Source organism: Apium graveolens, chromosome 1 (assembly GCF_009905375.1).
Source record: "Apium graveolens cultivar Ventura chromosome 1, ASM990537v1, whole genome shotgun sequence".
NCBI lineage: Eukaryota > Viridiplantae > Streptophyta > Magnoliopsida > Apiales > Apiaceae > Apium > Apium graveolens.
In genome coordinates, this window is record NC_133647.1 from 123,640,620 (window position 1) to 123,666,401 (window position 25,782).

At 34.8% G+C, this 25,782-nt stretch overlaps 2 protein-coding genes across 2 annotated transcripts; one reads left to right on the forward strand and one right to left on the reverse strand.

Annotated features, from left to right (window-relative positions):
• Positions 1 to 2,301: 2,301 nt before the first annotated feature.
• LOC141706065 (uncharacterized) lies at positions 2,302 to 6,960 on the reverse strand. The gene is made up of 2 exons (XM_074508899.1): positions 4,667 to 6,960; positions 2,302 to 3,933 (listed from the first exon to the last, which is right to left on the reverse strand). Exons 1-2 carry the CDS (start codon positions 6,823 to 6,825, stop codon positions 2,985 to 2,987), a joined length of 3,108 nt encoding a protein of 1,035 aa, XP_074365000.1. The 5' UTR covers positions 6,826 to 6,960; the 3' UTR covers positions 2,302 to 2,984.
• A 7,050-nt stretch (positions 6,961 to 14,010) lies between these two features.
• LOC141706079 (uncharacterized) lies at positions 14,011 to 14,358 on the forward strand. Its single transcript, XM_074508916.1, has one exon. The coding sequence runs from the start codon at positions 14,011 to 14,013 to the stop codon at positions 14,356 to 14,358; it is 348 nt and encodes a 115-aa protein (XP_074365017.1).
• Positions 14,359 to 25,782: the final 11,424 nt, after the last annotated feature.

The following is a 25,782-nucleotide window of genomic DNA, read 5'->3' on the forward strand; positions in this document are numbered from 1 at the left end:
TTGAATACCCAGAGAACTGACGAAGGAGCTCACTCACTTATTGGGGAAATAAAATATTATTAGAATATACATGCATTAGTGATCATTATCACTGTTGTAGTGCTTCAAAATGCCAAGATAGTGTTGAGAAATTAATTAATGTATGATAGGCCTCCATGACTAGATAGTTAGTGTGGATGGCACAAGCCAGATTTACTTTTTTAAATATGAGATTCACTAAATCCTACCTGCAAAAGTTTATCATATGTATTGTTTATTCATGCTTAAGATATATACTTTTACAGTGAATGAGATTCTTTATTGCAGAAACTGTGGGAGATTTAAATACAGCAGAGGCATAGTCTACCACTAAACAATGGAAAGGAGTGTGGAATACACACTTAAGCCACAGATTAAAGGTTCCAAGGAAATATTATGGAAATAAAAATACAAAATTTTTGTTTTATGTTGGCCTTCTTTTAAGCTTTCCACTCAAATCAGACCTACCAAGATTATGGTCTTTAAAATGGTCGATAGTGCTATCCGATTCCTTTTTCCGGTTGAGATGCTAGCTATTGATTACGAAATGAAAATTTACGACATATTATCTTTGACATATATGTCCCAAGAGTTTGCACTAGGATTTTAAACTTATATTACAGTTATTAAGCAAAGAACTGAACTCATAACGGGGATTTGTTAGAACTGAAGTAGTCTTGTACTTCCCCTTCATATCATGGACGTCTGAAGTAGTCTACTCTGGCCGAGTAGATTGAACTAGTACTTTTCAGTTCCTCAAGTTCCTTGTAATGCGATCTCTCTATAAACACAGACCAACCGGTAATGTAAATCAACCTGGCCGATTATCAGACAGTGTTTATTATCCTTCAGGCTTCAAGTAATTTTTTTGTCCTCTTGCAATCTAGTGGATATAACGTGCACAAAATCTTTTGTACTATTTTCTTCTTCTCTAATACTCCTTCCGTCGTTCTTTAACAGTGTGTACATATTCAAACTTCAAAGCAAGTTAATTGTTTCTCGACATATCTACATATATTTGCATCTCGTATATACATAAGTGACCGTCTTTGCTTTTTTATAAGACTGCCAACGTATCTCCACGATAATAAGAAAAAAGAAAAAAATTCATAGTCACTCTAAGAAGAAATTAAAACAGAAGAAATTCTACAATCATAGTATATAATCCACTAGACGCAATTAACTTGGTTAAGCCAAATGTAATAGCCATTGCTATTCAGCCTCCAATCAGCAGCCTCGCACAAGATTTCACAGCAGGAGTCTTTCCCAACACTGATCCAACTGCTCCAAACACAACCAATGCGAAGGTCACCGCAGAAATTACTAGGGGTTTTCACGAATTGGTTTGGTCCGGATTCTTGTTTTTTTCGAACCAAACCGGTAAGTACGGTTTTTTGAAATTCAAAACCAAACCAGACCATAAAATAACGGATTGGTTCGATTCCAAACCACAGTTTGAACTTAATCATTTACTTTGTTTCGTTTATATTAAACTTACAACCAAACGGTTATTTAAGTCAATATAATATAAAATTTATTATATATTACATATAAGTGTGTGATATATATATTTACAAATATTTAGTTTACATATGACTTTCATATACTTTAATTTAATTTAAATAATATTAAGTATATGAAGTAGAGTATAACTACGATATATTAACAATTAACTAAGTTTTTATTTAAAAAGTAATTTGATGTTTTTAATATAATATACACTCACACACACAAAACCATAATTTATAATCATAACTCATATCTATATACTAGAATTTTGATATATTATTATATAACGGTCCGGTTTGGTTTAAACGGTTTTAATTTATTGGAAACCATAACCAAACCATTTATGTGTAAACGGTCCGGTTAACCGGACCGTTAAAAACGGTTTTAGCGGTTTCGATTTTTCTTGGTTCGGATTGACATGGTCCGGTCCGGATTCACGGTTTGACGGATTTTTTGAACACCCCTAGAAATTACCACAATAAGCCTCGTCTTGTCTTGTGTTCACGTATAAAGACAACAGCTAGTGATGGGACAAAAGCCCCCAAGGAAAATTCAACAGCAGACGCTAATGCAGCCCTAAAGGGATTTGGCAGTTGTTAATTTTCAGCGACTTTATCATTCTTCTCGCTGTCTAACATTCTACTGTTCTACTGTTCCTCGTCATCTGAGCTACCTCAACATCAAGCAGAGAGTAGACAGACACAAACTCCCCTATAGCCATACTGCATGGACCAGTTACTAATCCAGCAAAACCACTAAGAATCATGACTGCAATTGAGAGAAGTGTGGAATACTCAAATGCAATGCAAATAAGACAACTTTATGTTTAATGTTGGACTTCTTTACAGATTTCCACTCAAACAGACCTACCATGATTTTAGTCTTTGGAATGCTCAGTACTTATTTTTTCCCCTACACAGGTCACTCTTACCTTCTTATGAAAGACAATTTAAACATCGATTGTCCATAATATATATAGAATAAATCGCACTAGCTAGGAATTCAACAATGTTTTGGAATGTAAACAACAATTTCTGCACAATGATTAGAGTACAAAGCAATCATATTGAATATAAAAGTAAGATCTGGTAAATAAAGTGAAGCAGTGAAATAGTATACAATAGTACATTTAAGGAAAGAATAGAAAGGAGTGTGGAATATTCAAATGCAATGCAAATAAGACAACTTTAAAGAGATAGTAGGAGCTAGAAACTTAGACTAGTAGTTGATAATAAATTTATTAGTTGCTAAAAAAAATACATTACTGCAGAATCCTCCAAAGTTAGGAGATGACTATGTATAAATTACATTGAACCATAAAAATTTAAGTACCTACTGCAGAAACCATTTACGGAAAGCAAGAACAGATGGGCCAGGTTCTTCCGTGGATAATAGATCTAGTACCATGGACGTGGTAGATACATCCTCTTGGAAACGGCGAGTTAGCATGGTCTCTATCAGTACAAGTGCTTCTTTATATTTCTTATTGACAAGACTTCCACGATGATAGTGATATAAGTCACATCATCCGGAAAACAACCACTAGCTTCCATCTTAATAAGTAAATCCTTTGCTTCCTCATATAACCCTTCCTGACAAAGTCCTCTGATTAATATATTGTGTGTTACGATGTCGGGTTGCAAACCTCTCGAAGCAAGGTTATCAAAAATATTTCTGGCCTTGTCAAGCTTTCTATTCTTGAATAGACCATCAATGAGGATATTATATATCTTAATATCATGAATTATGCCATTAGATTCCATCAAACCAAAGAGTGAAATTGCTTCATCGATTTGTTGGTTCTTGCAAAGGCCATCTAACAAAATTCGACAAGTTACGATATTTGGTTCATTACCTTTATCTAGCAAATCATGGAAAAGGTTTCGTGTGTCACCATGTCTACCTATCTGAAATAGACCATGTATGATGGAATTGTAGGTCTCAACATCGGGCTTTAAACCTTCAGCAGGCATTTGTCTAAGGAGATCAATGGCTTTGTCTACTTTCTGCCTCTTACAATAGCCATTTATCAAAATGTTAAAGCTATAGTCAGTTGGTGCTATTCCAGTCCTCCTCATGGTATTCAACACCTCCAATGCTCTGTCCATTCTGCCCGTTAAACAATACCCATCCATTAGTGTATTGTAGGTGACTACATTAGGAAATACACCATTCTGAATCATTGTGTTGACAACATGGTTTGCATCATCTGTCATCCCATTTTTGCAGTATGCATCAACCAAGATACTATAGGTGTGCACATCTGGGGAAATTTTCATAAAATCCATCTCACTTAACAATCGTGTAGTGTCCTCCCAACGATACAAGTGGCAAAGACCTTGGATTAAACTGGTTAGGTTATGACATTTGGTGATATGCCTTTGTGGGTCATTTGAGACAAAAGACCTAAAGCATGATCGACATGCCGATCTTTGCATAAAGAATCAATGATGGTGTTATAAGTTATAGTATCCGGTTTACAGCCTGTCTTCTCCACAGATCTAAGCAAGTTGACAGCCATGGGAGTATTAGAAGTTTTGCAGAGACCATCAATGATGGTATTATAGGTAACATAACAAGTGCATTTTTGAGCTTAACAATTCAGACCTGTACTTGACTAGGAGTACCCAAGTGAAAAAGTTACGCGCCTCACCATGTCTACCCATGTGAAGCAGACCATGTATGATAGTGTTGTAGGTTTCAACTCTGCATGGAGAAACCTGAGCTCCAGCCTCCATGTGACCTATATATTCTTTATTCATCTTTTAAGATCTCTACTTTTCTACCTAATTTATAGTAAAAAAGAGTTGCTATTTGCTGTTACGATGGAATATAAAAGTAAGATTAGGAAAATAAGGTACAGCAGTGAGATAGCATACAATATTACAATTAACAAAAGAATAGAAAGGGGTGTGGAATATTCAGATGCAATGCAAATAAGGCCACTTCCAAAAGAGATAGCACGAGCTAGGAATTTAACGTCTATTTGCACTCTCAAATTCACCGTCTAGTTGCTCCTAAGTTGCTAATTAATTTATTCCTTGCTCAACCAAACATACAATTTTGCGTAATCCTCGAAAGTTAGCAGATGACGATGTATTAAATTAAACCATATAATTTCAGTACCTACTCCAAAAACCATTTACAAAAAGCAAGAACAGCTGGGTCCTGTTCTTGTGTGGAGAATAGGTCTAGTACCATGGATGTGATAGATGCATCTGCTGAGAAACGGCGAGTTCGCATTGTATCAATCAATACAACTGCTTCTTTATATTTCTTATTGACAATACTTCCACGAATGATCGTGTTATAAGTCACATCATCCGGAAAACAACCGCTAGCTTCCATCTTAAAAAGTAAGTCCTTTGCTTCCTCATATAACCCTTCCTGACAAAGTCCTCTGATTAATATATTGTGTGTCACGACATCGGGTTGCAAACCTCTCGAAGCAAGGTTATCAAAAATATTTCTGGCCATGTCAAGCTTTCTATTCTTGCAAAGACCGTCAATGAGGATATTATATATTTGAATATCATGAATTATGCTGTTAGATTCCACCAAAATAATGAGTGAAATTGCTTCATCGATTAGTTCGTTCTTGCAAAGGCCATCGAACAAAATTCGACATGTTACGGTATTTGGTTTATCACCATTACTTAGCAATTCATGGAAAAGGTTCCTTGCCTCACCATGCCTACCCATCTGAAACAGACCATGTATGATGGAATTGTAGGTCTCAACACTGGGCTTTAAACCTTCAGCAGGCATTTCTCTAAGGAGATCAATGGCTTTGTCTACTTTCTGTCTCTTACAATAGCCATTTATCAAAATGTTATAGCTATAACACGTTGGCACTACTCCACTGCTCCTCATGGTATTCAGCACCTCCAATGCCCTGTCCAGTCTGCCTATTAAACAATATCCATCCATTAGTGTATTGTACGTGACTACATTAGGAAATACACCTTTCTGAATCATTGTTTTGAACACATGCTTTGCATCATCTGTCATTCCGTTTTTGCAGTATACATCAACCAAGATACTAAAGGTGTGCACATTTGGGGAGATTTTCATAAAATCCATCTCACTTAACAATCGTGTAGTGTCCTCCCAACGATCCAAGTGGCAAAGAACTTGGATTAAACTGGTATAGGTTATGACATTTGGTGATATGCCTTTGTGGGTCATTTGAGACAAAAGACCTAAAGCATGATCGACATGCCGATCTTTGCATAAAGAATCAATGATGGTGTTATAAGTTATAGTATCTGGTTTACAGCCTTTCTTCTCCATAGATCTAAACAAGTTGACAGCCATGGGAGTATTAGCAGTTTTGCAGAAACCATCAATGATGGCGTTATAAGTTATAGTATCCGGTTTACAGCCTTTCTTCTCCATAGATCTAAACAAGTTGACAGCCATGGGAGTATTAGAAGTTTTGCAGAGACCATCAATGATGGTGTTATAAGTTATAGTATCCGGTTTACAGCCTTTCTTCTCCATAGATCTAAACAAGTTGACAGCCATGGGAGTGTTAGAAGTTTTGCAGAGACCATCAATGATGGCGTTATAAGTTATGGTATCCGGTTTACAGCCTTTCTTCTCCATAGATCTAAATAAGTTGACAGCCATGGGAGTATTAGAAGTTTTGCAGAGACCATTAATGATTGTGTTATACATAATTACATTGGGCTGAACTTCATTGAATAAAACAAGCTTCTTAAACAAATGCACAGCCTCGACAGGCCTGTCTTGAGAAAGAAGGCCCTTAACGAGAGTGTTGTAGGTCACAACATCAGGAACAAGACCATGTTTAGTGATTCCGCCCAACAATGCAAAGGCATAATCAAGTGTTGTATTATTCAAGTGACAACAACATTTAATGACCGTATTAAAGGTAAAAATATCAACTGGAAGGCTTAGAAGACGCATTTCGCTAAACATAGAGACAGCAACGGAGTGCTCCTTCATCCGAACAAGAGCGGCCAACAATTGATTGAAGCAAATAACAGGAAGCAGAGGTTTCATTTTGAGCATTTTATCAAACATTAAAAGAGCATCATCGAGTTTATCGAAACCAACCTTGGATTTCTCGTAAAGTAATAATTGAAGTTGAGCATTACAATTGGATGAAGAAGGAATATAGGGAAGTTTGGGTTTTGAATTAGGGTTAGTGTAAGTAGAGAATAAAACAAAATGAGAATCAAATTTAAAACAAAAACTACTTACCGTAGCTGAAGAACGAGGTAAAAATGAAGAAGAAAGCACCAATTTGAATGGAGTGAAAGCCATTTTCATTTTCTTTACCGATGCTTTGCCTATCCTATGCTCCGCCCCCGCTGAAATTTTTTAAAAGGCTTAAGGAATTTTTTATTATAATTAGTTGCCTGCAATTCAATATCAGATTCACAATTTTCTTCCTCTTCTCTCCATTCTTTGATAGTTTGATGTTCGTGTTTATAGTTGTGGTTACCTTGACATATATATACTAGCCTCTTACATGCGATGCATTATTGTTTTTAACATTTGATAATTTTTAATAATATATTTTATAATATAATTTTTAATAGTTGAAAAATAAATCGAAGAATATAATAAATTATAACAATATATGTTTTATAATAATTTGAGACTTGACTGAAAATAAATAATATAATATAATATATTGTTTAAATAAAGAATATAAAAGTTTAAATATAATAAGTTGTTGACGGGGTTATAAAAGTTTAAATATAATAAGATGTTGACGGGGTTCGAACCCTGAATTCATGAGAGCAGTTTAAATATTAATATAATAATATTTTATTATTGTATCCAATGGTTCTCATTTTTCTGACTTTAGATCTGACGGTTGTTATTTGTCGTACCAAACAACTGTACCGAGCAACTACCAAACAACTGTACCGAGCAACTACCAAATAGAGGGCTTTCTGCTTATAATAGTATAGTATAGATATACAGGGTCTTGAGACATGAGATTCAATCGTATCGTATCCACTCATTTTATACATTATATTAATATTTCACCATACTTTAATTTTTTAATATTTAAATATTTTATCACCCTATTCTTTCTACACCTGACACCTCCAACCACCGCCGACCTCCATTTCCAGCGACTACCAATAATCATCACCGTCAAATAGAAAATCACCACCATCAATTCAAAAATTACCACCGGAGAATGAAAAATCACCGCCGAAAATACAAAGACCACAGTCGGACAATGATTCTGACTAACAGATTCGGCCACCAGCTATGTTCCTCAACTCCGACCACCGACATTATAACAAAAATCACCAAATTAAAGAATAAATCACCCAATTAATCTATAACAACCACAACGCCACCATTAATCACCGTCACCGCCATACTGTTACTACCACCAAACCACCACCAACACCATCGGACACGTCACCATACATTTACCTTTATTAATGATGTAATTACCAGTCACATTTGTATTCACCATCTTCTATCCAATGAATCTATACGGGAGAGGCTGTATAGTAGCAGATTGTGGAGGCAAACTCACGAATAACGCCGGTAACCTGTGACTTTCATCTCGACGGTGGCGAGATCTTAAACATCACCTTGGTAAAAAGAGTGAAATTTTTAAGTGGAGATATTATATCGATGATGAAGATGCTAAGAAAATCAATGATAGTCGAATTCCGATGAATTGGTGGTGGTATGAGAGAAATTGACGAGGCGGTGATGACTGGAAAGTTTGAGGAGATGAAAGACAGTGAACGAGAGAGAGGCAGGTAGTTAAAAAGAAAGAACTGTGTGGTGGAGATTAAAAAAATTATATAAAACGAATGGATTAGATCTCAGTTCTCACCAATAATTGGGTTCTTATTTGAGCAACTCCCTATATATATATGTATGTGTGTGTGTGAGATATGTATATTATGATTTATGGATAATTGATAAATAATTTTGATTCTTATTAGTTCGACTTTATGCTTTTGTTACTATTAAGGTATGATGGATTTTAATTATTGTTCCAATTGTCAAAAGTAATAAACTCCCTATTTTCTCTCCGATAACCGGCTACAATTGATATCAACGTTCCGCCATAATCTTTCCGCCGCCCGTCCAAAATATTGTGATTTCAAAAACATAACTTCTGCGCTTGAAAATAGAGAGTCCGCGCTTCACTCATTTTTCATTTTAATAGATTTAAAGGTAATTTCTGTTATTTGGGTAAATGTCTTCATATTATCCGATAAAAAAATTACTTTTAGTAAGTTAGTTGTTGTGGGGATCACAATGTTATTTCGATTTTGTTTGTTTAATATATTTTCTTATTACGTTTGTTAAATCATTATATTCTATGGATTTATGTTTTATGTAAGTTAGGTATTCATCTCGGTTGGCCTTTTTAAAGTGCCCCATACATCTTTGATAAAATATCTTAATAAAAGACTAATATTTGTCTTACATTCAAGAATAACAGGTCAAAACATCATGATAAGCTGGTCCATGTCGTTGTTACAAATTTCTCATAGTCGTGGTTAATCAGGTATGGTATATCATATATCGTTGTTGATTTGATGTATACATCAATCAAAGTTATACATTTTTACTTCAGTTTTATATAGAGTTAAAGATGATAGTGTATAGTTATTGATATAGTTATTGGTTTGTAATATATTTGTAATAATATATCGTTGTTGATAATGTGTGTTGCTTTTATTTATGATGGGAAAAAAAGTTGTTGATACAATAAAAAGAATGGAAAACCAGGATTTGATCAGCAAAACACCTGAGTTACGTTAGCTGGGTGAAACTAAAAGTTTACTTTCTTGTTTACTTTCTTTTTTATCCTCTTTTTATACATTCCTTGCACATTTAGGCCCGACACTGTGGGAGTTTATGAGGCATGTAATATCATATCCGTAATTGCCAATGGAGCATTCCACCATTATGAGCATGTATCCTTTTAGTTATTTTTCAAAAAGCTAGTCATTATAATGAGAAAAAATGATATTGTAATTCATGATCAAAGACCAGGAGTAGTGGTCAAGTTTGACATTGTCATATTTTTGAAGGAGCGAGCTATTCATCTGCAGAAGTTGTCGAAGGAAGCATGTAGAGAGAGTAAATAGCCTTGAAGAAGTTACAAGAGAGCATTCAAAATCTAGAAAGACAATCATCATATATGGAAAAATTGTCTCAAGCCTTAAGAAGAGCAGATAATTATTTGCAATTTGTCCTTCGATATGCACCTGTAGTCATTGCGCATCAGGTAATCTAAGTAAAAATAAGTTTATAATTTTTGTTAATCTAAGTAAAAACTGAGGTAATCTGCCGAAATATATATTAGCATGTGTCATGGAATTTTAGGTTTAAAGAATGAATCATAAACTTTACCTTGCTGACATTATGATGATGTATTTTTTCTTAATTAGCTATTATAATTAAGTATGCCATAGTAAGGTTGAAGTCATTTAATCTGTCTTTCTGCCATTCACCTGACTACAATTTTGTCAAAATTAATATATATAGGAGAGAGGTTTGTTATTATTAATCCCTCCATTAAAACCACCTATATATTTCTAGAAAGTTTTTTTTTAATATAGATGTTTCTAGAAAGTTAATTTCAATGCGTCATACGGTATGTACTAATTCTGTAATACTTAATATATATCTGATTTTTTTATCGTTATTGCAAGATAAATATATTAGGCAGTAACTTTGAGGAATGTATTTTGTGGATTTAGTTGTGAGGTAAGCAAATACACTTTTGGCTAAATGTGGCACACATATAGTTTTCTGCTACAAACTAGAATATGGCTTGACAACTCGAACATACTTGATCTATATATTCAGCCTTTATAAACTTTTTATCCTTTAATAGATAATGTTATTTCTTCATCGGAATGATTCAAAGTTGAGCAATTATTATAATTTATACTATGTTACCTTTTTTCAGTTTTAATCCATGGTGTAAGATTATTTAGTTGATCAAGATGACTATATATAATATTTGAAATAATCTGACATATTGCGTCAAATACAAATGTAAAAGAACCATTCAGCAACGCTATTGGAAAAACTTTGTAATGGGACAATGGTCGAAAAGTGATTGGTGACTACAAGAGCCTTCCAGAAATATTGTGGAGTCTCGCTTGGTAAAGAGACATTGGTTGAGGATTGGATGCAGGGTATTTAAATTACATGTACTTTTTATTCAGTCCATTGATTTATTATTATTTTTTATTGTTGTGTTCTTTTTAAGGAGAAATGAATTGTTCAGGGATTAATGTTTCAAAAATCATACCACATCCAGAATCAAAATGCACCTTAAATGGTGCCTCATATATAATGGTACAGGTTTATGGTTAATTGCAGAAACTTTATATTATCAAATTGATAATCTATAATTCTGTTATAGCATTAGGTACATGAAGCTACATGTGCCAACCTAAATGAAAAAATATATGGGTGAAAGTCCAGTTATGGTGTTGCAGCTGCATAGGTAAAATTATTGCTATAGAGTTGTTGCATGGTTAAGTTATTGTTGCAAGATAAACTGATGTTAGAATATTTGAAACTTTACGTGTTAGTAATTTATTTGTGCATCTGTCATTAAAGCTAAATTATAATTAAGCTGATTTATGTAGCCTAATAGGCTATAGTAGACTAACTGCAACTTAGTATTATTGTTTCTGTGTGGATGATTAGAGGTCGGGAGATTAAAATTTTAAGGGCTAGGAAGACTTTTTAAGATGTCAGTATGTAGTTGAAGATCAATGTCATGTGTTGTATTGTCACTTTGTAAATGAAAAAAACAAATATTGTTTATCTTTTTTCTGACTTTTTTAAGAATATGCACTCTCTTTCTTAATGCCAAAATTAAAATAAGAATAAATGTTAGAAAAATAAATTCCTCAGCGTACAAATGATATACCTAATTTTTTTGGTGCTAATTTGTGCGGATAACATATTTCAAGTTACTAATTTTGGTTCCGTGTGATCATAGCAAAATACATCTATATGCTGACTCATGCTTGGTATTAGAATCAGGATCATATATATTTTTATATATTTTTATTATATCATAATGTAGTAACACTTTCTTCATGTCACCTTTTTTTTAACAGGGTTGCTACAACAATTTATGATTAAGTCACTGAACAGGGCTGTTGCAACACAATTTACCACCAAAGAGAATTACATGATCTAATATATTGATGCACAAAAAAGAACCACAATGCCTAACATATTTTATTGTGATTTCAGATTAAACAAATCATCAAAGCAATTCAGAATACCATAATTCTACTAATATTATAAAACCAAACATATTTTATACAACCTCGGGTGGTAAAAAGCAAGTCAATGACCAGTGTGATGTGAAGAAGGCACTATGTCATGAAGTGCAGCAGATGATAAATTTGAGAAAGGTAGCTAAACTCTCATACAAAACGTGTAAGTGCATGATTATAGCCCACTGGTACCTCATTTGCAAATCCTAATATTTCATTTTAATTTTAGATATTACAAAAGAGCATGTTTACAACGCAAAGAATTGTTGTTGATGAACTATTTATTACAAGTTGCTTCTCTCTCTTTAGTACAATAACTCATTGTTTGAATTTAATAACTGCAATGTGTCTTGGAACTTTATGATTTAGAGGAGCTTTTTATCTGTTGTAAGACACTTTAAGTTTGAAAATTTTGACGAATGAGAGCTATATTTTTCTCGCTTGGTGAAGCTTTTTCATTGAGATGATTTATCTTTAGTACATGTGTTGTGTTGACTATCATATTTTTTGAAAATCAAGCACTTCCTCAATTTATATATATTTACTGATCAGTAGAAAGCTTTATTCTCAGGTATGTGATTAGGAATTGGGGTAACATTTAAGGGTATAAGTAAAATGCTATTTAATTATCATGATATTTATTTTTTTATTAAGAATGTTGCACATAAAATTTTATATACACGGGGGATTTTGAGTTAAGAATAAATTAAAGAAAAAAGCATACAAAAATATAAGTCACTAATCTAGCTATAGAGAAGAATACACAAGTTTCACCTGTAAATTCCGAAATTGATGATAAGACTCTGGTGGTATTACATCCGCCATGTCCTGAAGAAGTTTTTGACCTATTGCAAAAGGAAGAGCCTTCACATCCTTGGTGGATTTTGCATTTGAATGGAGCAGTTAATAACGGAGGAGCGAGCGCGGGCATAGTGCTTGTATCTCCGGAAGGCCATTATCTGATGAGCGCGATCCACTTTAAGTTCTATGCTACAAACAATGATGCGGAATATGAAGCACCGATCAATGGCCTGAAGATTGCTTTGTAAATGGGAGTTCTGAATCTAATTGCGTAAAGTGATTCAGAGTTGGTGGTAAATCAAGTGAATGAGGGGTTTCAAGCTCAAGGACCGCGGACGAAATTGTACTTGAGGTGCACACAACGGCTGCTTAAAAATTTCAAGGAGGTTAGACTAGAATGTGTATCACGAGAAAAGAACAGCAACGCGGATGCTTTGGCGAAAATGGGGTCTCAGCAGGAAGTTGTGTCGTTGGGGTCTATACCTTTGGAAATCCAGGAGATTCCCAGTATCCTGGAGGTAGAGGTAATGCAAGTAGATGAAACTCCCGAGAAAACATGGATGATGCCTATTCTTGCCTACATTAACAAGGGAACACTCCCTGAGGATTAATTCAAGGCTCGGCGACTCCGCTACCAGGCTGCGCGGTATGTGGTATATGATGAAGTATTGTATAAGAGAGGCTTCAATCAACCGCTGCTCATGTGTGTTGATGAGAAAGAAGGAAATTACATTTTGAGGGAGGTACATGAAGGAATTTGTATCAATCACATGGGGGTACCTTGTTGGCGATGATGATTTTATGCCAAGGTTATTATTGGCCTACAATGAAGGAGGATGATGCGAACTTTGTTAAAGCCTGTGACCATTGTCAATGCTTCACAAATTACTCATCTATGCTGGCAACGCTTTTGACATCTATGATGAGTCCATGGCCATTTTCCATGTGGGTAATTGATCTTATTGGAGAATTACCAAAAGTTAAAGGAGACGTCAAGTATGCAGTGGTCGCAATAGATTACTTCACTAAGTGGGCTGAAGCTATGCAACTAGCAACCATCACTACAAAGAAAATCAAAGACTTTGTATTCAACTCTATTGTATTCAAATTTGGGATCCCTTACAAGCTTGTCTCTGACAATGGGAAGCAGTTTGATAGCAAGGAGTTGTGGCGGTTCTGTGAGGATCTAAAGATTAAGAAATAATTTACAGCAGTATATCATCCGCAGAGCAATGGACAAACTGAAGCTGTCAACAAGGCAATAAAACATACTTTCAAGACCAAGTTGGAGGAATGTAAAGGAAACTAGTCTGAGGAACTCCCAAAAGTGTTGTGGTCTTACAACACGACTCCAAGGTCAACCACGGGATAATCTCCTTTTATGCTCACTTATGGATACGAGGCTATGGTTCCCGTGGAAGTTGGTTCGGGATCGCTCCATAGGGATCGCTATGCAGAAGGAGATGCTGAGGTTAACCAGTGGCTTCATTTGGATCTCTTGGTGGAAGCAAGAGAGAACTCTCAATTAAAGCTCGTAGCGTCTCAACAGGGCGCAACAAGGTACTACAACAAGAAAGTAAAGGGACAGCTGCTGAAAGTAGGTGATCTGGTACTCAGGAAGGTGATACCGAACACAAATAATCCCCAGCATGGAGTGTTTGGAGCTAATTGGGAAGGACCGTATAGAATAAAAGCTATATTGTGGAAGGGGATCGATCATCTTGAATACTTAGAAGGAAAACTTGTTCCGTGAGCGTGGAATGCAGAACATCTATGGAAGTACTACTAGTAAGGCGTGGTTGCAGCCCCTTACAAATTATTATTTCTATTTCCAGTTGATTTAAGTAGGGTTGTGCCAGAATAGTAGACTAGAAGCAATAAAATTCCTTCTAGCCTAGGGGGTAGTGCATGTACTATCCTAACTTAGAGCTAGTTGAAGAATCACATTTTCGAATAAGTTCCCCACAGAGCATAGTAGCCATGGCACTGGTGCACTTTTGACACTAGAGTGCATTATTAATAAAGACTTTAAAAAATTGTTCACTTTTTGACAATTATTGTTTGATTGATCTTATTGCTAAACAAAATGACTAGGAAATATATATTGGTGTGTCCTTTAAGGAAGACACGTCTCGGAGTTTATAAAAGTTACATAATAATAAAGCACGAGGACGCGCCCATTTCTCCAAATTGCCGAGGCGCATCCTCATAGTTCAAAATATTAATGAAAGTTTATGGCACTTGAATCAGATTAGCAAGTGAGGTAGATGCCTCCTGAAAGAAGGACGCGCCCTCACAATACAACACTTAGCTTATAATATTAGGGAGTTAACATAGGATGACTTATATACATGGAGAACTAAGAAATTTTTTGGATGTAATTGTAATAAGGACGCGCCCTCATTGGGAGAATTATTCTAGAGGTTATCTTAGATAAAGGGTGACGCTTTTTGAGTTAAAGATGCGCCCAACATATAACCTGTTAAGTAAAATTATTGTTCTATGGTGTATGAGAAAACAAGGTAAACATGAAAAGAATTGGATAAAAGAAAATATGTATAAAAATAATTCAAGGTATAAAACCTTGAGAAAGTTACCATCCAAATCATCTAGAAAAACTGAGTCATAAAATTACAAGTTGCAAGGCTTAAAGGGACTACACCCTTAAATTTGTTCAGGAAAATTCATGAATAGGAGGAAGACGCGTCCTAGGACGGGGGCGCGTCCTGCTGCTTGTTTTGATCTTTGGGAGGAGATTGATGTGGTTGTTCTTGGAGGGGTGAAGGTACTGGAGACGCGTCATCTTCGTCCAAGCCTAGGATGATTCTCTTATTTTTAATGGAATCTGCAGCCCTGGCTTTGAAGTCACTCATCCACTTTTGAGTCTTTTCATCAAATTTTATGAAAGTATCTAGATCATTTTCTATGAACCCGGAGCACCATTCCTCAAAACCAGCTTGATGAACTAGCTTCTTCTCCTCCTTCCAGCCATGAAGCCTGTCATCATTAAGGATATCCAAATCCATTTGCATAGAGGAGTTTAGAGCTACAACTTGGTCGATAACTTTCTCCATAACCGTGACATGCCCATCAAGACGCGCCTTTTCCAGTTGCAATGCAAGGATTTCAGCATATTTTTCCTTGGTGAGAAGTGTGATGCTTTTCTCCAAGATTTGACTTTCTCTTCACCTTTGCTCCTATCATTGTCAGCAACAGCAAGGCGTGCCCTCAACCTGGAAGCCATTTTTGCATTTTTCTTAGTGTGAAGTTGTAGCTCAACTGCAGCCCTCTTCATGGCTTTCTCCGTCTATTCCTCTGTCCTAAAAATCCATCCCTTTACCTCCTCTTCAGAGAAAAAGTCGGAGGAGGACGCGCCCAAGTGCTTATGAACAAGAGATTGATCCTATGGGACAGTTTTCTAACGCTTCGAGGGCGCATCCTCTTTGTCTGAAATGTTCACCAAAATGGTGTCGATGATTTTGGGAGGAGGAGAAGAGACCACAACAACAGGGGATCTTTGGCTTTCAGATCATTTTTTGTACCAGGGTGCTTGGTCCTCCCAGATTTCTGCTTCTTGAAGGCACTAATGGAAAAGCCTTTTCAGAGAGAAGTTATATCTACAAAGAAACATGGTAAAAGTTTGAAAATGGACGCGTTCACAAGGGAATTATTATAAAAATACTTAAAAAGAACGCGCCCAATAGTGGAGGATGCGTCCAAATGGAACTTAGTTAACGTTCAACAATACAATACATCATATATTCAGATAGGGGAAAGTTATAGACAAAGTGTCGTAGAGGTTAGGTATATTAGTTGTGCACATATGGAGAACAATACAAGTAAAAGATGATAAACAAGTAAACGCGCCCCTAGGACAAGACGTGTCTTAAAGCAAAGGAAAGCATGAACAGCAAATATAAAAAATAGAGAACAAGTTATGTATGTCTAATTTGACGCGTCCTCACTACTATGACACATCCTAAGTGTTATGGTTTTACCTTGCTCTAAATCTACTTGTTTATTGATATCAAGTTGCACCAATTCTGCAGCATTAAGTCCCCTGGATTTTTCAGAGGCTGTAGGAACGGGTTTTTCATTATAAAATTCATGATATTTACAAATGGAACCTACTCGTGCTGACAAGTCCCCAACCCTTTTGAGGTTGGCCTCTGTGATCATTTCCTTAAGGTTGAAGTATTTTGCAGCATACTTCAACACTTTTTCTACTCTCTTTTTCCTCTTTCTAGTTAACTCTTTTTTAGTTTATTTATCTAAGAAAGAAATAGGAAGATTAGTATAAAGAGAAGGAAGGAAGTTGGAAAAGAAGGACGCATCCTGAGTACTAGGACGCGCCATTGTGATAGCACTTACTTGGCTTCAAGTTAAAGCGTACGTGAGCCCTCTTGACATCATAAATGCAAAAAAATGGCTCCTTCCAATCTCTCTCGTGGCTAACCTTGCCATCATCAAAACCTTTGTTATTTAGCCACTTGTTGACAACAAGGAAGTGGTAGCCTGGAATAGACTTCCTGATGCTGAAAAAGTAGCTAAACTCCTTCATGGAGGGCGCACACATCTCTAGGTCATGGTACATGATGTATAGGGACCATGCCAGTTCATATGAATTTAGAGAAAGTTAAATGGGGGATACATCATACCATCTTAGGATCCTCTTAATGTATGGGTGCAAGGGCGCGCCCACGCCAAGGGAAATGAGCTTTGGGGTGAGCACCATCCTAGGGATCCTCAAGTTTTCCATCTTAAAAAGATGTGGCCTCGTCTTTCAAAGAGCATGCACCCATACACCTTCCATGTCGTAGTACTTCATGTTCCACCCAATCTCTAAGTATGTGGCAGTGGAATTGAAGCCAACACAAGCCAATTTGTTTTCCTTCTTTTTCCAGACATTCTTTTCTTCTTCGGGAAGGCTTTCAAGTTCTTTCCAATCGAAGTGTAGTTCTGCATCAGTTGGCTCCCAGTGCTCAAGTGGAGAATCAGATTTTTGTGGGGATATGGGATATTTTTCAGACTCAGGGGCCCTTTTTTCGAATTGACTTTCGCTATGAGGAGATGGCGCATCATGATTGGGAGACACGTCCTGTACTGGGGACACGTCATCTTTAGAAACAATCACGCGAGATTTGTGGTTGGCTGGTTGTGGGGATGATCTTATCATCGGTCCAGTCTTCAATAGCAGAGCTAGCTTTTGTCTGAATAGTTCTTTTGTGCTTTAGCTTCTTACTTCTTATAGTCAAGGGGATTTCATCCATAGACTCGTTACTCGAGTTTAACATAATTGAGCTTTTAGATTTAAGTTTCTCAAAGACACATGCTTCCACCTCGAGGAAAAAATTAGTTCTATGGGACTCAGATAGTTCAAGAGTAAAGGAGATGGGAGGTGGAGAATCAAGCCCAAGGCGTGTATTGAAATCCTTGAAAGGATGAAAAGTAAAAGATGAAGACGCGCCCTCGCCTTCCACTTGAAAAAAGAAAATGAAAAAGCTAAGGGCGCATCCATAACTTAAAAAAACAATAGGATGAGTCAAAAGAAAGACGCGCCAAAGCATATGAACGAAAAAATGGAGAATTTTGTATGAAGACGCGTCCTAGGTGTCTATAGAGAAAAATAAAGAGGTCAGTTGAAAAGAGTATGAAGAATATGGTGAATGTCGCGTCCTTCTTGAATGACGCATCCATGTTGTTATCCTCACATAAAATTACTTATTAGCGATTAATAGGACGCGCCCTATCGAAAAGACGCGTCTACATTATTCAAGCATGTGGGAATTCAAATCGATTATGGTCAATTTAGGGGGGAATTTATATAAACCCTAGAAACATGTGATTGAAAATCAAAAGAGCAAAGTATGACATTTGAACAGATATATACACGATATATGCACAGATACTTACAGAGGATATAAAGAACAATCATATAAAAATGAGGAACATGAACAGTTTAATGCCTATTGTGGCTGATTTTCTTGCTAAAATGAGGGAATAAGAACAGATTTACATACCTTGAAAGTTGAAAGATCGATTGAACACAAAAAATTGAGGAAAGAGCGGTGAAATGGCCGGATTCTTCGAACTTTGGTCTTCTATTGCGGCGGTGACGATGGCAATTTTAGAGATAAGAGAGAGTAAAGTGGTTCTGTTACTTTGCAAAAGGTATTTATAGGGAGTATAAAAAAAGTGGAATGATGACGTGGATGAAAGTTGTTAGAAATGATACAAATCCTAACAAGCAACCGTACAAAGGATGACGCGCCCAAAGTGTTGGACGCATCCTGGAGTTTAAAAGAAAGAAGTCCAAATTTTTGTCAATGATTTTGAGGATAAAATTTCAATTTTGTTTTCAACTACATATGGTGTAATGCCCCCAAATCCGGGGTCAGAGGATTTGATCGTCACTATAAAACCTCAATCTAAATTAACCTGTTAAATTAAAATGCAAATGCCAGTGGAAGATATTTAGCATCTATGACCCCAAACTAATCCAAGATCTTTTAAGGTTACAGTTCTAGAAACAAGAATTCCAAATTCCATAAATAATTTTCACTTCCTTTTAAAACTCTTTTCAACAAATTCCAACTCAATACTAACCCGCTAGTATAACTTCGAAAAGAAGTATACTAGGCCCAACTATAAAATAACACAATTATATTATAATATAATATAAACAACTTTTCATAACAGAACTTACACTAGCCCGCAAACCCTGGACCAACTACCTTCCAAGAGCTTCTTCTTTGCTTCCTCGAATTACGCGGCTAAACAACGCAAGCTAATCCTCAATAGAGGTTAAATTTAAAAACAGGCAAGTATGAGCGGAAGAAATGCTCAGCAAGTTCATTATAACATATATAGGGTCTTTTTGATATAAACCTGACGTCTGCAATAGAGCAGAACCTTTAAAATCATCAGAAAATTTTAGTTGAGGAACCCCAGAATTGGTTCCTTAATTGTATTCAAAACCCTTTTGATATTTTCAAGCGATATGCTTCAGCTTTACTTTGAATCTTGACGAGAATAAAACTCGTAAAACTGTGTTTACGGAAATATCGTAAATAACAATAATATGAAACAATGATTATGAACTGAATCACAACCTTTATTCAAAACCGACTCTTGATATTAATACTCATTTTGTTGTCATATCAAATTAGATATCAATACGAACTTTGATGCTCACAACATCCCATACTGAAGTCAACATCAATCATCTATACTAATACCACCTTTGATATTTAACAACAGCGTAAGTATCATCATAAATCGGAAACTGAATCAAAACCACATTTCACCTTTTTATACAAAACCAACAGTTGATAAACCATTCCTTATAAGATTATTAAAAGCATTATAATAATTTAGATTGGAATTCTTAAACGATGGTGTGTTGCCGCTGGTGATCAGCCACGGAGCAACACCAGTATGCCGAAGCATATCCAACTAAACAAAGGGTACCCAAGGCACATATCAGCCTAGCAAGGTGTTATATCCCGTATAACACATAGCTCATGTTGGACCGCCGCCATAGACTCTTAGGCAACCATCCAATATTGAAAACATTTTATTAAAAGGGGTCATAATACTCGACACCCTTATAAACTTTTATTCCCCCATTCACTTGGGTAGGAATACTCGCAAAACCAAATTATTTTACTCAAAATCCAAAAAAATTATAAATCTATTAATTTGATAAGTAAAAACATTTACTTATTCTGAACATAGAATAACAAAAGAGTATTTGCATGATAAAAATTTAATTCAGCAATATGTAAAACATTTATCTATTCTGAACTGAGAATAGGGAAAACAATACTTGCATAATAGGATTCAAAAGAAATATCAATTGAACAATAAGCGATGATAGGGGTACTTGCCTTTGGGTTTTTAGCAGTTATTCACACTCACAACGACACATCTATTCTCACATTCGATCTCAAAACATCACCGTCTTTTACTTCGCTAAATCTCTGATCTGCTGCTCATGCAGTGCTGCAACCCAATATCCATACTATTCAATTCTAGTCTTCATCCATTCCGTGTGGTCCTAATCGTCTTGAAAGACTCGTATCTATAATTTGAAAATATCATTTTAATCGTCTAAACGATAATTACTCGACGAAATCCACGTCAACACCCTATTGTCTACCCATATGATAGCCCGCACCAACTAAAACAATCAAACACAAGACTCATGACCCATGTACGCACGTAATTCACATATCACGTAAACACATAACCCACGTACCACATAATTCATATAGCATATGATTCAGTTCTTTTAAAACTGAAATCGGGTCAAAAATATAATTTATCGATCGATAATCGACTCAGAATGATTAAAAAATCAAACGACCTTGCAAAAAAAAAGAAATTAGGTCTCAAAAGTATTTTTATTGTAAGCGGAATATTTTTCTGAGTCTGGACACGTTCATTTCGTATTAAACAGACGAACGGTTCATCTTCTACGAATAAAATAAGAATAGTTCAATTAATAATAATATTAATTGAATATTCAATACTTTTATATAAATTTAAAAGCTCAAAATAATTTTAGAATATTATTCGGCTCAATTATAAATAATTACACTTCATTCAACTATTTATAAATAAAATTAAATGATTAAATGAATTAATCAATTAATTAAATGAATATATAATTAATCAAAATAAATTATAAATAAATAAATCAAATTATAATTTTCAAAAATAATAAAAGATGAAAATTTAAAATTGAAATAGATAATTTACAAAAAAAATCAATATAAGGTCTTTGTAAAATGGAATTTTCCCGGGGTCATAACCCCTCAAAATCAATTACAAACAATACAATCCAACTATATTCTAATAAAATTAATAAATTTAAAACACACAATAATTTATATTTGCACGTATAAATACGCCAGAAGCGAAAAAATACGATCAAAATCGACTTCTACAACAACTTCTAAAAATTATGAAACAAATATATAAACACTAATATGCTATAATATACACAAGTACGAAGGCGGAATTTCGAAATCGTTACCCAAAATAAATTCTGATCACCCTGAACAGAATATATGATGTCCGGAAAATATCTTCAGAAAAATTCGAAATTAATAGTGATAGACATATACACGTTGAAACGCCATGTGGAGTAATCACCGCCTCCAAACTCTTTTTTTACGCCCCGAAAATAAATTAAAACGGAAAATATGCTCCGCAAATTTTCTTCTGAAAACCTTACAATATATATACCTATGCGTAGGTATCAAAGCGATGATCGTTTATATATATAACAATTGAAATTTGGACGAACAGTTTGTGAGATATGAATTTTTGAAAATTAAAAGTAAATAAATATACGGAGAGGAGAAAGCAGAGAGACAGAGAATGGGAAGACGAGGCGGTGGAAGAAAAAGAATAGGGGGAGGGGTGGTTTATGCACAAAGCATTTTTCTTTATTTTTTTTATTATCCAGCCACGCGCAACACAAAACACTAGGGCACGTGTCTTTGTGTTGACACGTGTCCATCTCCTGTACTACACGCTCAATTCTGTTCCGCATTTTGATTCCTAACGATCCGATTTGCGGGTGAAAATAATTCAAAATTTTTCCAAAATAATTTTAAAATTTACAAATATTCAAAAACTAGTAAAATATAAATTTTGTAATTTTTAAAATATTCTTGGATTTAACATTAAACCCGCATTTCGCTGTTTAACGAATAAACTTGCGAGTAAAATTAACTCGAAAAATTACCGAAATACTTTTAAATTCTCGGAATATTTAAAAAATAATAAAATAAAATTTGCATAATTTTTAAAAGATTTTTGACTCGTGCGCTATACCCGCATTTTACGATTAAACGAATAAACGTGGGGGTAAATAAAACCCGAAAATTTTTAGAAACAATTTTAAAATTCTCTAAATGTTTAAATCTTAGGAAAATATGAGTTTCAAAATTTTTGAAACATTCTGAAATTTAATACTAAATTTACACTTATATATCGGATCCGAAAATAGATTACTTAACCGCTAAGTAACTATCAAAATGATACAATTTAATAGGAGATTTGGATAATTATCAAAACCGAGCTTCTTATAAAACACCCTATGAGAAAATAATGTTAAAATATCTCGTCTCTCGAGAATACGGGTTTTATCGATCTACCGAAATGATTATCGTATCGAAAATTTTGCGCCGGGACTCGTACGGGTCAAACCGTACTCCGAATCGAAAAAGTCAAAACACGAAAAATTTTCAGAATAATTAAATTAGGTTAGTAAGGAGTTTTCCGAAGAGTTCCGGGTTGTAAAACGCAAAAACGGTTGAGGTTGGACGATTACCGACTTTATAAAATAGTTTTATAATTACTCAGAAAATAATTATTAAATCTATAAATCCTTATAAAATCATATAAAGATCCAAAAATAATCAGAAAAATACTATAATTATCTATAATTTATTCTGGACATATAAAAATCAATATACTTACACTTTATCACATATAAACGCCTAAATATAAATATCAATCATTAGACAATTCACCAAAATTCCCATTATAATCACAAAATAATTATTTATTGACAAAAATAATTGCACAATATTTCCCGGATATTGCAAAACAAACTCAATTTACCGATATCAATAAGTTCGGCTTTCAAATAACTTTTCAAAATAATACATTTAAGTAAATATTTTTTCAGAAATTAACAAGGATCGATATTACACTTAACAATTAGCACATTACCATTTAATAACACCAACTCGTCAAACAGGAATAAAATATCCACCATTTTATTCCTTCTAAATCATAAAAGCATATATATATATTCAAATAATAATTATAATAATTCTAAAAATACGGAATATTACAATCTACCCCCCTTATAAGGATTCCGTCCTCGGAATCAGCAGAAGAGAGCACTATGGATTTTCTTGTCAACTTTCCAATCTTGTATCCATAACTTTTCTCAAAATTTCAAATAACACTAAAATTCCTTATGCCACATAGTTATCACGGAAGCTTCACTCCGCACCATTATTCCATCCACATCCTTTGATCAATTTCTCAATAGAATCACTTTTACTGATTGCGAGAATGAAGAATCGAGAGAAATATAGAGAGAAAGAAAAAGAAAGAGAGAAAAAGTTAAATAGAGAGAGAAATAAAGAAACAGGTTGACTTCGTTGTACGCCACTGATATTTTAATCGCATTACAGTCCACCGTCGCTCGTGGTAATCCTATCACATTGCCTAACTTTGACTTGACCAAGATAACCCTGCCCAACATGATTGGCATACCTTCGAAAAAGTGAGATGATAAAATCATGGAATTCCGAAGAGAAAAGGCATTCATATCATAACGGGTGTCCTAGCATTGTGGTTACTAAAACTCTGAATTTGAGGGAAAGTATTATTGAAATGAAAAAAATAACTGAGAGATCAATATGATCAAATGAACTTGACGTTGCGTGCCCAAATTAAGACACTACTAAAGGTTGTTAACCTTCTTGTAGTCACAACACACACAAGTGATGGCATCCCATCCAACTCCTATCACACAGATAGGTATACCTTATGTCCCCTATAATTAGGGTTGTTCATCTCAGTCAGAATAAAAGAATATGAAAGGAATTCAAAATTGAATGAATAAAACTGAACATATTTCAAAGCAGATATTTCTGAAGGAAATGAAATTCAGAAAACAAAATTCTGGCACAAAATGTCCAGGTGGTGTCATATCACCAATAAAACTATCCACCATATAAGAAAAATGGAAATTTCAATATTACAATTTGACAGAGCTATCAAAACCTGAAAATAGGCTTCATGACAGCCTCCGTCACATTACGTGGTTAAAAACGGGTGTTAGGGAATATATCCTTTAACAAATACCTCTTTTTGAGAGATGTCAAAAGAAGTTATAGAAAGAGAAGGTATTTCCAAGGTCTTAATGCTTATCTTTTATTTAAACTCTTCAATTGACTTATCATCTGATTTTAGACACTTCTTCATGTTATAAGGATATCGATAATCTTCATCATCGTCGAATCGTAATAGCCTCAGAAGATTCCACAATAGATATTCGCAGCTGACAGGAGTTCTATCCAGGTCAACACAACCATCTCCAACGAATATGTCAATCTTAACTTACTCGTTGGTACTATATCCAATAGTCCAAAAGGAACTCGATATGAGCTCAAGCGTCCACATATAGCTATACACACTCCTACACACTCTCGTTTCTAGTTTATTATAACCACAGCTCTGATACAAACCTGTAACACCCCCAAATCCGGGGTCAAAGGATTTGGTCGTCACTATAAAACCTCAATCCAAATTAACCTATTAAATCAAAATGCAAATGCCAGGGAAAGATATTTAGCATCTATGACCCCAAACTAATCCAAGATCTTTTAAGATTACAGTTCTAGAAACAAGAATTCTAAATTCCATAAATATTTTTCACTTCCTTTTAAAACTCATTTCAACAAATTCCAATTCAATACTAACCCGCTAGTATAACTTCGAAAAGAAGTACACAAGGCCCAACTATAAAATAACACAATTATAATATAATATAATATAAACAACTTTTCATAACAGAACTTTCACTAGCCCGCAAACCCTGGACCAACCACCTTCCAAGAGCTTCTTCTTTGCTTCCTCAAATTACGCGGCTAAACAGCGCAAACTAATCCTCACTAGGGTTAAATTTAAAAGCAGGCAAGTATGAGCGGAAGAAATGCTCAACAAGTTCATTATAACATATTTAGGGTCTTTTTGTTATAAAACCAACATCTGCAATAGAGCGGAACCTTTAAAATCATAATTGTTGAATCATAAAATTTTAGTAGAGGAACCCTAGAATTGGTTCCATAATTGTATTCAAAACCCTTTTGATATTTTCAAGCGAAATGCTTCAGCAATACTTTGAATCTTGACGAGAATAAAACTTATAAAAATGTGTTTACGGAAATATCGTAAACAACAATAATATGAAACAATGATTATGGACTGAATCACAACCTTTATTCAAAATCGAACTCTTGATTTTAATACTCATTTTATTGTCATATCAAATTAGATATCAATACGAACTTTGATGCTCACAACATCCCATACTGAAGTCAACATCAATCATCTATACTAATACCACATTTGATATTTAACA